This window comes from Contarinia nasturtii, unplaced genomic scaffold, assembly GCF_009176525.2.
Source record: "Contarinia nasturtii isolate CC-2019 unplaced genomic scaffold, AAFC_CNas_1.1 Cnas_scaffold_285, whole genome shotgun sequence".
NCBI classification, from domain to species: domain Eukaryota; kingdom Metazoa; phylum Arthropoda; class Insecta; order Diptera; family Cecidomyiidae; genus Contarinia; species Contarinia nasturtii.
The window spans coordinates 3,869,017-3,882,968 of NW_022197640.1; the positions used below are offsets into that span (position 1 = coordinate 3,869,017).

General features: G+C 31.9%; 1 protein-coding gene across 10 annotated transcripts in view; it reads left to right on the forward strand.

Annotated features, from left to right (window-relative positions):
- The window catches only part of LOC116337745 (tyrosine-protein phosphatase 99A), a 147,026-nt gene that overhangs the window by 121,090 nt on the left and 11,984 nt on the right, over nucleotides 1–13,952 (forward strand). For 8 of the 10 annotated variants that reach the window (XM_031762590.1, XM_031762591.1, XM_031762588.1 and 5 more), the window contains 4 exons: nucleotides 10,722–10,922; nucleotides 11,013–11,293; nucleotides 11,384–11,500; nucleotides 11,578–11,717. In XM_031762590.1, the coding sequence (XP_031618450.1) occupies nucleotides 10,722–10,922; nucleotides 11,013–11,293; nucleotides 11,384–11,500; nucleotides 11,578–11,717 (739 nt within the window). Of the gene's footprint in view, nucleotides 1–5,118; nucleotides 5,248–7,143; nucleotides 7,305–7,396; nucleotides 7,953–10,721; nucleotides 10,923–11,012; nucleotides 11,294–11,383; nucleotides 11,501–11,577; nucleotides 11,718–13,952 lie in introns of those variants that run through there. The other 2 variants (XM_031762597.1, XM_031762598.1) reach the window with 2 other exon arrangements.

The following is a 13,952-nucleotide window of genomic DNA, read 5'->3' on the forward strand; positions in this document are numbered from 1 at the left end:
AAAATAATCAAGTTTGAAGAGTTCAAGTGAAAAGGTAGATCATTTTCGTATTGAAATTATATCTTCATTCCACCATAGACTATTCGGGCGACTAACTTTGTGATAAAAGTTCTTATGATTTCCGTATTGCTCAAAGATTGATACACGCTTAGCCGATATTTGAGCACAAACTAGAATTCAACTTAATGACGATTCATGCTTGCAAACTCGCTTCTTTTATGGAAGTTTATACCAAACAAATTGGCATACTCACAGATACCTGATACATCGAACATTTCTGCCGTCGAGAAATTGTCGATTGAACTATGTACGTTTTATTATTCATGCACCAAATATCCAACAAAATCCAAGTACAAAATGTATTTACCAGCAAACCATTTATTTGGAGGGTAGAGAGAGAGAAATAACCATAGCAATCAATTGGATCAAACAAAATCTCGATACATTATGTCTTATATCTGCGTTAGCAAAAGTGTTTGTATACATATAAACAGAAGAAAAGATAAAAGGAAGGAATTGCCCATCGTGATGAACGAAACAACTGTTCAAGTTCGAAAGCTTTGTCGATGAATGATATTATGCATTCATATGCAAAAATTGATTGAACTAAGTACGCTAAGAAGATGCTGTGATTGCTCGAAAATTGCTTACCTTGCATACAGTCAAAATGGGGGAACTGACATTTTGGTATTGCAATTCAAATTCTCGAATTAATATCATTTTTTTTAAGTATTTCTTTTCCCGATAGCATTCACCCTTTGCATGTCTACTATAGATATTTTCAATATATCGATAATTCCATTAATTTCATTTCTTGGCATAGCTTCTGGAGTTAGCGATCCAAGGGGGGGTAATTTCAAAATTTTCCAAAAATGTAAAGGGATAACTTTTTCGATTTGTTCTCGCACAAATTCAAAAATGCTTTTTTGAATAGTTCATTTCTGGGGGGGGTGGTGTCTCACACAGCATTTGGCTCTAAAAACCCTAGCAAATTGAAAGATTTTCCTTCCCCAAAAAACCTTAGCCAAATTGAATATTTTCTCCCCTTTTAGTATTTTCTACCCTTTTAGAAAGTAAAGAGCAAAAAAAGGTCTTCACACTTTTCGCGAAAATCCTTAGAATATTTTTCAAAAAAAAAAAAATGAAATTTCTAAGGGGGTAATTCTCAAATCTGTTCTCCAGGGGGGGGGGGGTAATCCAACCCCTGCTCAGAAGCTATGTAACTTGGTACTTTTTTCTCCTCAAAATATCAAGATCGATTTTTTTTAAATATCTTTTGTTATTTCGATAAATCGAAACAAATTTCGAACCCTCAACCGTTGAGCTTGACGAAAACATAAAATATAACCTTTTTCAAGATATATGATATCAATTGTTGTCACTCACATTGTTGTCAGACATTTTGTCTATTGATTTGTAAAGCGAACCATAAAGCTATAACATTGCATTGAAAAATAGATAAGTTTACAAATTCAAAAGATAAACGTCGAATTTCATTTCGAAACTCAAATAAAATATCGGCATCAGCATCAGACACAATACTGTCGATACTGAATCAACATTTCTAATTAAATATAGCTTCTTCACTTTTAAGCGGGCTTAATATCATCGAAGAATGGCAAACAAATCAAACTTCCGCTACAATATTAAGCTGAAGTCTAAAAATGCTCAAGTGCCACCTTTTTTCACGTTTCTTCATTTTAAAGTCGGACATTTCGCAAAATATTGATCTGAAATTTCGACAAAAGAACACGACAAATGTCCATTTGCATTTGTCCGTTTGACACCTCTACCGAAAGTCATTAATACTTTTTAATTGTTTGTTATTAAAATCATATCGGGTGATTAACCACCTATCACATGGCTAAAGTGCTTTTCATCAGAGTGCCAAATTTGAATGAAAATGTGTGTCCGTAAGAATAAATATGGCAATACAAAAACGGAATCTGAAGAACGTTACATAATTTTTTGTTTGTATTGAGTGGTACTATGTAAAAAGAATCATGTAACGTGCTTCAGAATCCGTTTTTGTATTGCCATATTTATTCTTACGGACACAATTAAAAAATAATTTTTCCAAGAAAACAAATGCACAGATCACGAGCATTATCCGATGATAAGGTAAAGATTGTTATCATCGTATTTCAACGTCATTGGGTTCTTGTGGTTTATAAAATGGGGAACAACAGTTGTATAAAAGATGGCGACATTGAAATTAAATGTTGATAGAAAAAGGCGAGAAATCGATGACAAGTAGTAATAAAACCATATATAAACAAGATGAAAACCGCAACAAATGGAAGAACCATTTCAAACTTTCAAATCAGCACACGAACGCATGGGGTAGAGCTGAGAAACGAACAACGAAAAACCATTAAAAAGTAAAGTCAGGGACAGACAAGAAAACAAAAGCAAGCAAAAAAAACAAGAAAGTTTTACGTCCAGTACCTTTATTCGTTGTGGCGCATTCTTCACTTTTGTTCGATGTCTTTACGTACTCAGTTGTCCATGTTCACTCACGTTTCAATTGAAGGCTTTTTGCACATTTTCTTTTGTTATTTCATGCGATAGAATTTGCGCACCTCGTGGATTTTTACCACCCACGACACAGGATGACATGATGAGTATGGGCGATGAAGCCGAATGCCATATTACGTATTGAGATGCGAAGTAGCTGATATTATCATATACATTCAGAGAAAAGAGCAAAGTCGACAAATTACCCACTCCACCCGGTCTCATTCCGATAAAATCTTGTGGTTGAAAAGTAGGGAACAAAGCCAAATTAAAATTTGCATAATTATGTGCTAAGGTAGAAATTGAATTTGGGCCGTGTGCTGACAAAACAAAATGAAAAAAAAAACTCGAAAAATAGGATTACCAATAACCGAATTTTAAATTTGACTTCTTTGGTCCTTGAATCCATATTTTTTTGTGTATTCTTCATCAATGATAATGTAAAGTGAACAAATATTATAAGCTTTTCGGCTATAACTGTTGATGACTATTCTCTTAATATATCCATAATAATTTATAAATTCCATTGCCGTAAAAACAACAAAATTATTACGATTTATTTTATTTTGGTGGTCGCTCAGACGAGAAAGTTCACAGAAGTTATTTTTTTTTTTATTATTCTTAACTTCGGCAATGAAATGAAGTACATCGAATTTTCACCTCAAATTACTTTTGGCGGATTTCAAGTACAACATATCAAATTAATGAAACCGAATACTCAGAATGGCTATGACATTGTTGTTGGTTATCATTTTTAATCGGCTTTGCTATCAATATGAACACCGTGAATTTTAATTTCACTGGTCGCCATTTATTAGAATTAAATGACGCAAATTGCACGATACGATTGACAAAGTTAAATCGAAATCATACAATAAAAAAAGAATATTATTACAATTGCTGCGGTCAAATTGAATGTGCCTTATATTAAAATTACATAATTAATATCTATTTACTTTTTTATCTATTTACTGAAATGGAATAATATTTCTGAAAAAAAAGAAAAACTTTTAAACGAGAACATAAAAATGAATATTTGGATCCGAAAATAAAAATTTTGAAAACTTTCTAAATTTTTTAAAAAAATATTCTATCCCTTAGAATTCGGTACGATATATCGATAATTTGAAACTAAATAGATCAAAACCAAAGAATCAATAGATAATATACAAAATCAGCATAAAAATGCTTGATAGAAAATGATGTCATTTTATGCGAAATTCAGACACATTCAAATTGAGTACAAACGCCAGACTTCGAAAAGGCGTTAAATCATATCCAGAAAATATTGTAATCCTATTATTATTTTTTATTAATCTTCAAACTTTATTTTTGAACATTTGAGAATCTAAAACTAAATTGAATCATAAAATCATAAATAGAATTGGGAAACTTTGAAGCTACATTATTTTTAGTATGCGCTGATGTTTTACTATCCAAATATCCCTATGCACATCATATTGAAAGTGTATGCATAAAAAAATGAATAAATCAATGCTGTTGCAGTGTGTGCTTTGTGGCATTTTTCGATATAATTGCTATTACTTCGTCCATTTTATGGGCATTAATTCACTTCGAAATATAAAATTCCATATAATTATGCGGATTTGATATTCTTTGAGTAATTAAGAATATTGGGGCATGAAAAAGTATCCTTTGAATTAATTTCACTCGACCAAATTATCGGCCAATTTACTATAACTCGATTTGAGAAAACGTAATTACTGATTTTGCAGAGTAAAGCTTTAAAGAGGTTTTGTTTCAAATGGTTCATGTGCACAAGTTTAAATAAATTAACAAAACAAAACTTTTGTTCCTAATTGTACCACCGATATAATTTCTCAAGCAAAAAATATCCAGCAATTTTCAAACTAGTTTAAAAGTACATATTAAATTCAATCGTACTGCTGGCTGAAAATACATATATCGACCAAATCTATGTTCGCCTATGCGATGGGCATTTTTGTATGGGGTGGCTTTTTCTTGACACTAGTAGTCTAAAGTTTCAATAGATGGCAATGGTAATAATATAATGCTTTACGGAAGCGTCTATATTAATTTTCTTTCGATAATACAGATGTCGTTGGTTGGATGTTTGTGTTACTCATATTAATAATTCAATTGAAATAAATTACATTTTTATCATTATTAAATTATGTATAATTTTTGAGAAGAAATGCGAAAAAATAAACGAATCTCATGCTTCATAATTTGAATGGTTTGAAGAAAATGTTGTTTGCAAAACACATACGGCATCCGAAGCATTGTGTATATGTGGTAGTGCCGACCCAAAATATTAGCATCATACACTTGTCTCTTTCTGTTGAATATGCGATACGCACCGGGCGTATATGCTTATTTCATGTATTTGTTGCAGCAATTATGTCTGGCTGCTCTTCTGCTACGTTCGTCTCTGTATTTGTTAGTATACACGTATGTATGTGTGTATCGTTCCGTTAGCAGAAGCATATTTGTGTGCGGTATCATTTGAATGATGATTTTTACCGCACGCGCTGACTGTTGACAGTGCATCTACTTTGTTTAAGTTCATCAAATTCATTTTTTCGGGTATCCCATATATTTGTTTCGCTCTCATATATGCATTGTTGTTTTTGCTATTTATTTGTGCATTTACAAACACGGTTTTCAACCATCGGTAGTTGTAGAAAACCAAAATCAAATAAAAATCGAATAAACAAATAATGAATAAAATTTGTGTAAAGTAATATTGTAAGTTGGATGCAAAATAAGAACAAAGTTGTATTCATTCATTCGCTTGATTTATCTCAAACCAAGTTAAATTTAGTCAACATCATTTGTGCGTCGCATCGCTTATCGAGTTTTTTTTTTTACTTTTTGTGTTGCATTAATCATCGCTGCCTCATTTTTTTTTGACCCCAGTGAATGCATTTTTTTCTATGGTTGATTTAAAAAAATTGTTCTATGTAACAAAAAAAAATTCTGTTGAAAAATGTGATGAAATGTAAATAAGACAAGATTTGGGTGGAAATGATTTCCGTTTTCGCTACATTCAAAATAAACAAAGTGAATTTTAATGCCAACCGCGCCTCTAGTAAATCTCACCGAAAAATCAACGAGCATGGGTATAGCATTCTCAAAACTCCATACAATGGAACATTTTCTCGGAAAATTTCGTGTGAAATAGAAATAGAAAAGTGAAAATGTCTACCATGAATGAATAACGTGAAACACCGTTATTTGAGTTAAATCGACTGAAGAATGGAATAGATGTGTCTGCAATAAATGCATATACCAACATTCATTGTATAAGCAAAACCATCTATCGAGAGAGCAAAAGCCATGCGATAATCCCAAACAAAGAAATATATTGTGTGCAAATGAAACAACTGCATTGGCTTTGTGTGTGACAAAACTATAGCAAAACAAAAGAGGAGCTAAAACACGGAAAACAACAACTTTCGACAACAACATAAAAAAAATGAGTCGTGCGTGCATACAATCAGGGTTCATTATATTCAAAGGATTCTGATGTTTTTCATTCACGGTTACACATCATTTTTTTTCTGGTTTTATTCATTATTATTGCAATTACAATATGGTCATAGAGCGTCGAGCTCAAAAAGTAATGAAAAGAAAACAAAACAAAATAAAGTCTCGCATTCGAAATGGACGAAAACACCACAACGCCATATTAGACACAGCCGTTTCAATGTAGTGGTAAATTTTTGAATTGAAATACACACACTCATACATGTGCACACATAAACTCACACACAAAGCACGCATACTCATTCAGTACACTCAACCAATACGACGACATGGTTATTTTGGTTGTTCATACAATTCTCTATACAATTCAACACTTTCGATCCAAATATCGAAACATTCTACAGCATCCGGCTTTTATTTCAAGCAAAAATTGTAACAGAAAGTGTGAAAAACTTGGAAATTTGCATTGTATGGCTCATTTTAAAAGTACATCTGAATGAATGAATGCATTTTTCAGTTGTGTTTGGGTTTTTGTGTTTGGGTTTTGTACTTATTGTGTGTTCAGAATGGTGAACTTATGACAATTGCTCAAGAAAATCGATAGAAGTGCGCTGCGTGTGCATTCTGGGTAAATGACACCCCGAATCGGTATTCGAAATACGAACTCACCATCACTAACATCCACAAACAAATGTCCAACCACGAAACGGTCAATGAGGATGCGATTTCAAATAACAAACTTTGAGCACATCGAACCGTGAATGAAAATGATATACAAAATTATGTTCAACGAAAAGAATTTTTTATACTCTACGAGAACATTTCTTTTTTACCACATTCATATGCTGTCATGCATATGAAAAATGAGCCAATTTCGTGAATTCTAATCATGGCTGTTATTTGATACATTTTGAATTGTATTTTGATATCGAAATTACTGTGTAAAGACAACACAACAAAATTTCATTACAAAATTAACGTTTCGAAATCACTTTATAACAATGAAAATAGATAACACAGTATTTGCGAACAAAAGAGGAAATGAATATAAATAACAAGCATTTATCGTTGGTATGTTATTTTTATCACGGCCCACTGAAAAAAACAAAACATTTTTAATGAAATCCAGACGCAAAATAATATCGCATTTATTGTGGCACATTTCAATATGTATCCACTTAGGTGTTTCCATTATTGTTCTATCTCGTCATTGATAGCGATGCAACTAACCACCATCGTCGCACATTTGATTGTCAATTTTCAACAGAACAAGTTCTGTTTATTAATATATTGAATGCAATCAACTTTGGGCAGAAGTACTAAGAAAAACTGATTGAGATTTATCAACCGAATACAAAACGATCGAAATCAAAACATTAAAAAAAAACGGTAAATTTTATGTTTTCAGTTGAGATTTTATGAGTGCTGATTAGTTGAATGCAATTAAAGTGAAGCTGAAAGCTCAGTGTAGAAAAGAGCAAAAATAGACTCTAATCCCAAGTCGTGTAAGAACGCGTGAATTTTTGTCGGTTTTGTGAAATCCATCGAATGCAAAATAAATTATCCAAAATGTTTTGGAAACTGAACATCGTGAAATAAACACATAAACAGCGAATGAGAAACAGCCCATTAGCGGTGAATTTCTCATTACTTCGTATTATTTTCGATTTGTTAACGAAAAAATATACGAAAATTCGATAGAAAAAAAATGGCAAACGTTTATTTTAAATTCGCACCGATGACCAATTTCATCACATTCATTTCGAGCGCGTTCGTAACACTCCTGTTACTGCAAATCGGCACAAATCGAATGCAATTTGTATGTGGCGGTACAACTACCCCTTATCCAGATGCGAATGCACGACCAACCATAGCATCAAAGCTAGAAAACTACTTGACATCATCGGATATCACGTCGACGACAAGCGGATATGTGAATATTTACAATGGAAATGATAACTATGGTAAAAAACAAAAACAACTCATTAATTTTAAACTTTTTTCTCTTCTCAAAACTTACAAATGTTGTCAATATTTTTGCAAAAAAAACTCAACGATCAAAATAAGTTGGATAATTTGTAAACAAACGGATAGAGACATGAATCATAACAAAATAAAAAAGCAATTCAAATAAGCGTTATGACGACACAACGCGTTGAATGATTAAAATGAGTCATAAATTGCTTGAGAATCCACTGCGGTTATGTGTTTAGCTTAATTAAACGTAGAAAATAATAGGTATCGTCGGTTATTTATCCATTTGTTCTTCAATTTTATGTTCGCACCCATTATCTTGACTAATTGACTTGTTCTCATGGATTTTTATTTTTAGCGATAAAAAATGACACATATTACCTTTTTATCATATTATTCATTTTGTTCAAATTATATTTTATCTATATTCGCTAGTTGAAAAGTACCATATAGTATAGTAATAGTCACCACAACATTTTTTTTTCGAAAAAGTAGAAAAATTTCATTTGATAATTTAAATATTATATGAGGAAAAATGTGCAATGCATTTGCGATAAATATCATTATTCGATTAATTTCGGATATTTGGAATGGTGGACGAAAAAACGCCCGCAAAATCGAATAAAAAAAACGAATCAAAATAATTATGAAAAATAGTGAAATATCAATTTTCGTCGCTTATAGGGGTGAAAATTTCGAACTACATTTTTCAGCTATACTTTCATTTTTATATCCATTCGGATTCAATATGTAATCGAAATCTTATGATGGCTTTTCATAAATTAATTAAATAATTGAGGTGCCAAGTAACCCAGCAAAGTTATGATTGGAAGTCTTTTGTTATGATTGGAATGACCTTTTGATCAAATCACGCATTTTTCTATACTACTAGCATAATATTTTATTTATTTTCGATGTTGATTTCAACAACAAATTCCCATTTATAATTGGATTATGCATTCAAATCAACCGTGAAATGAACTCACACGTGCATTCATCAAACCGGAACGGTATCTATTCCAATCATAAAATCGATATTTATACGGTTGATCGACACCGATTTAAAATTATTAATCGAACTTTTTGAAACATTTTCGCTGCTTTTTTTTCAATAATTCTTTTTTGTTTTGTATAAACGAACGCTGTTCAGAAAAATGAATAATTCCACCCACTTCGAATAATTTTTTTTTTAGATTTTCTTGCAATTTTGGGCAAAAAATGAATAGTGCACATTAAAAAGAAAAATTAATGTGTATAACTCATGCACAAGGTCACTTTTCAAGATTGGTTTATATTATAGAAAAAAAGAAATTTGACACCTCATTCAATTAAAAAAACACACACACGATATATATATTTGGACCTTTTTCATTTTTAAGCAAAATCTTTTGTATCCATTGCATTCATTTTTCTTTCAATTTGTAAAAAAACCGTATAAAAAATACTATTTGTAACCAATTGATGAATACAGCGAGTCAATACAAGCGTAAATGATACGTGATATTACATGATGGAACATTTTTCGTATTATTTTTCATTCTCGTCACTGTGAATAAATATTCGGAGTGGTATTTATGCTAAATAAAAATTCATGTCCAAAAAATTGTGACGACAAAAAGTGGATCAAAAATTCTCTGTTATATGTACATTGGCTCAAACTCTGCCACTTTTTGATTACTGTCAACGATTCTCGATAAAAAAAAATTGTTATAAAAAAAAGCGGCCAGTTTCGGCATGTGACTTTTTGCATAAAATAATAAAGATAAATGTAGGCAGATATGTAGTGTTTCGAATTAAATTTTTCAAGTGTGAAAAAAGGTGATGTAAAGAGCCTTTCATGTTTTCATTCGGAATTTCGCTTCACTTGTGAATTTTGTATTTTGTGAATCGATTTTGGTAGGATACATACAAATTGAAATAAATTTTCCGACATTATGCTCATTTCCATCATTTATGACTTTTCATCATAATTACATTACTTTGAATATTCGTATGCTATGCTCATATCACAACCGTTTAAAAAAAAAAAAAAAAAAAAAAAAACAAAAAACTCATCGGAACAAACATGTTTTTGTTTGGATGTTTTTTTTTTCGCAATTGCACCGAGGTGGTTTTAGTGTGCATTTATTTGGATTATTGTCAAAATAAAAATATTGTCCGACGAACATAGTGAATATCAATTTGTTTGAATCATGTACACACATTGACCAAAAAATAATGTTGCTTAACTATACTAATAATAAAATGGATGTTCAATCTACTCCAAATATAGCAAATGTAAATTTTTTAGATGCAAAGCCAAATTATTACATCAGATGTGACAATTCTATATTTTTTTGTTCTCTCGTTGAAAACTATTTTCATTTTTGTCACTGATCCAGTCATCGTATGCAAATTTTTCCACCGTTGATGGAATAAATTTATGGAGCGAACAAAAAGCATTAACAAGCAAGCAATATGACTGAATACAAATTTGCTATAAAACAAATTCAAAATGAATGAAAAAAAAAAAGATCATTGAAACCATGTTTTGAACATTAAAACTCCAGTCACGTATCGTTATTATGGCATGCATGTCAAAAGATCAAAATAATATTCTGAAAAATGTGTGGCAAGAGATTGTGTACACTTCAATGTATTGGGTTATTGGAAAATGAAATATTCTCTTAACTTGAGCTATAAAATATTTTCTTTCATTTGCTGTGAACAATATGATTTTAATTTATGGCCTGCTTTTTTTATTGTTATCTCATTTATAGTGCCAAGTAAGCCGCTCAATTTGACAGTATTAGAAGTGACATCAACTACAATAACAATTGGATGGCGCGATCCAGAAAATTTGAATGGTGCAATTGTGGGATATCGCGTCTTTTACATTCATCAAAATCAAACGTATTTTGCTACAGTACGCAGTGGCACCGGTGCTGGTGAAATGATCAGATATGATTTATGCGATCTTAGTAAGTTGCATTGTTTTTGCGCCAATTTCAACCAATTTTGTTTCGATGTGATTCAGCCTAATGATTTCTCGTTAAAAATGACAATTTCAGAGCCATATTCGGAATACAAAATCACGGTGAAAGCATTTACATGGAAAAATGAAGGCGAAGCATCCGATGCGGTCACACAACGAACGGATATCAGTGGCCCAAGCGCACCCATTGTTTCTAATTTAACCTGTCACAATCTCGACGCATTGTATTTGAGGTGGAAACGACCCGCCGAATATTACAACACTATTGATTACTATATTGTTAGTTTTCGATCCGTTGCACAGCATGAATTCCAAGAAATTAAAATAAATGCATCGGCCAGGCATTTGGAGACAGCGGTTTGTATTTCAAGCTCATCAACGTTTTTGCTCAATACGAATTGAATTCGGATTTGGAATTGTAATTATTTTTTTCTCGTTCGCTTTCAGATGGTTCTACCTAATTTAACCACTGACACATTTTACGAAGTAAAGGTTCGTGCGGCATCAATAAGCACCATTAACACACGACAGGTCATTTTGGGCTCATATTCTGAACCACAGAAGGTGCGTACTTTAATTTGTAATAATTAGACGAATATGTGTTATATGATCAATATTTTGCTTTTACTCTCGCCGTATAGATTTTGTTACAGCTCAATTGTGAGAAAATTCAACCACTACAGCAAAAAACTCCAAATGATTACAACTTGGCAATGATGGTTGGTGCATTATTCAGTTGCTTTGGAATTATTTTAATTCTATTGGCATTTGTATTGTGGCGGTAAGTATTAATCATTTATTTCTTCTTTGGAATGGTCATGAAATAAGTAGTTTCGTTGATTTAATGCAAACCATTGTAATGAAAAAAAAAAAAAAATGCAAGTAACGACACAATTTCATGTTATACTGAGATAACATTTTCGATTTTTTGAAATTAATTTACATTCGCTTTCACACTTTTCAAACATTTTGTATGTTTAGTTAAAATTTCTGACGGAGAAAGAGTGACACGAAGAAAATGTTTTCGGTTAAAATTGTGGAAAAACATTTTTTAATAAGTAATAAGAGTAATGGTCTTATTATTATTGTCGCGAACGCGTATAAAATTAAATAAAATTAAAAATAACTGCTATACAAAAAAATGGGGGCGTCCCCACAAAGGGGCCATCTTTTTAAAATAAATGCCCCTTATAATGTGAAATCTACATTGTGAATTTATCGAATAATATGCTCATAGCAAACAGAGATGGCAAAATCAAATGTAATTGATATCTTTTGATTTTGCCGTTTCTGTGTTTGATAAGAGAATTTCATTTCAATTATTAGTAAGCACATACAAAAAATACAAATTAGATGAAGATACTTGTTTGCAATACAACGCTGCATAGAACTCTTTCAATTCTCTTTTCAATTATGAATATTGCTAATCAATATTTTCGAAATATTTTTAAATAAAATGGTGTGTTTGATTCATTTCTTCGACTTTGACTTTGAACCAGACAATATATTTGGATTTTGTCATCTGGATATTTCAGCCTAGATTTCAGCTCCAAGATGACAAAATCCAAATATATTATTACACGAATATACTTGAATATTGAATGTTAAATGCGAAAATGAGGCATGTGATGAACTATAATTGAATAAAAAAAATGTTGAAATGCCATTCCTCGAATGAAAAATGTTATTCACAAAATGTATCACAAAAAAGAATCTCTGTTGCAATTTATTTGTTGCTTACTCATTGTTACATTTTCGAAATTATGACAGAAAAGTTCTGATCAAACATTCTATTATTTTATGTTTGGTTTTGAATTATTCTATTATTTGAATCGTCCCCCATGCCGTGTCAACATTTTCCTGGCATAAATTTCTAGCCGGGTAAAAGAAGCATTTTTTCTTATGAAAAACTCAATAGAATCGAAAATAGTTTTCATTTCGAATGATTATTCATTTTAACACTGAAAAAGTTCAAAAAAAAAAATGAAACATCGAAAATGTGCGTGCACTGAAGCTGCATATGATTTTTTCTTTGTTTCAGCCAAGATGAGATAATAGTATGAACAGAGACTAGAATCATTAACAAGAAATTCTAGATGCTTATAACGTAATAATACAGTATGTGTACTGTATGAATGTGCCAAATAATAACGGCGGTATTGTTGTTAATCGAAGTGCGAGGCACACGCATGATGGTACTTCATCCGAATGAAGAAGATACAAACTCATACATATGCGATTGCTTAAAGCGAAAAGATCTTCAAGGTATAAATGCAGAAAGAAGAAGAAAACGCAACACCTAGTTTTTCTCATGATATCGTTTCTAAGCTTGTGAAATGTACAGTTGTATAGCGGACAACACACATTTGAGTTCAGAATTTACGTAACAGCATGCAACATATTCAAATCTGGATTTATCTTTCTGTCTCTGTTTTCCGCTATTCGTTTTCATAAAATGACAGTGCTCCAAAACGCGATGCGCGAAGTTCACAAAGAGTTCGTTTCGCGTTCATAACACATACGGAAGAGTGAGTGGCTGCCAATAGCACAACGTAAGTCGTTCGTTCGTATATATCTTATACGGTCGTATACATGCGGTGACTATGTACTCCATCAAACATATACGGCTTTTCGTGCACCGTATTCCACTCCGTATCGTTGTGTCGTTCGTAGCTTTTATTCAGCGTATATTTCTTGTCCTTTTCATGCCACTTTCGCACATCGTTCTGTCTTTATCGTGGAATAATACTCGTGCTATGCCCACTGTTCTTAAGTTGTGCATTTCAGTAACGACTGCGTTATTTTCCAAATCGGACACTGAAAATTCTTGTTTGTTCTGTTCCAATGTGAATTTATTCATAAGGAATTGTTTTGTTGCGTTGTAGTTTTTTTTTATTCGTTAGTATCATTTTCAAAGTTCGCACCTTTACGGGCACATTTCGAAAACGTGAGTTCGTTTCGATTAATTTTTAACCTTTGGTTGAAGATTGAAGAGACAACTTTCATTCGTTGTGAA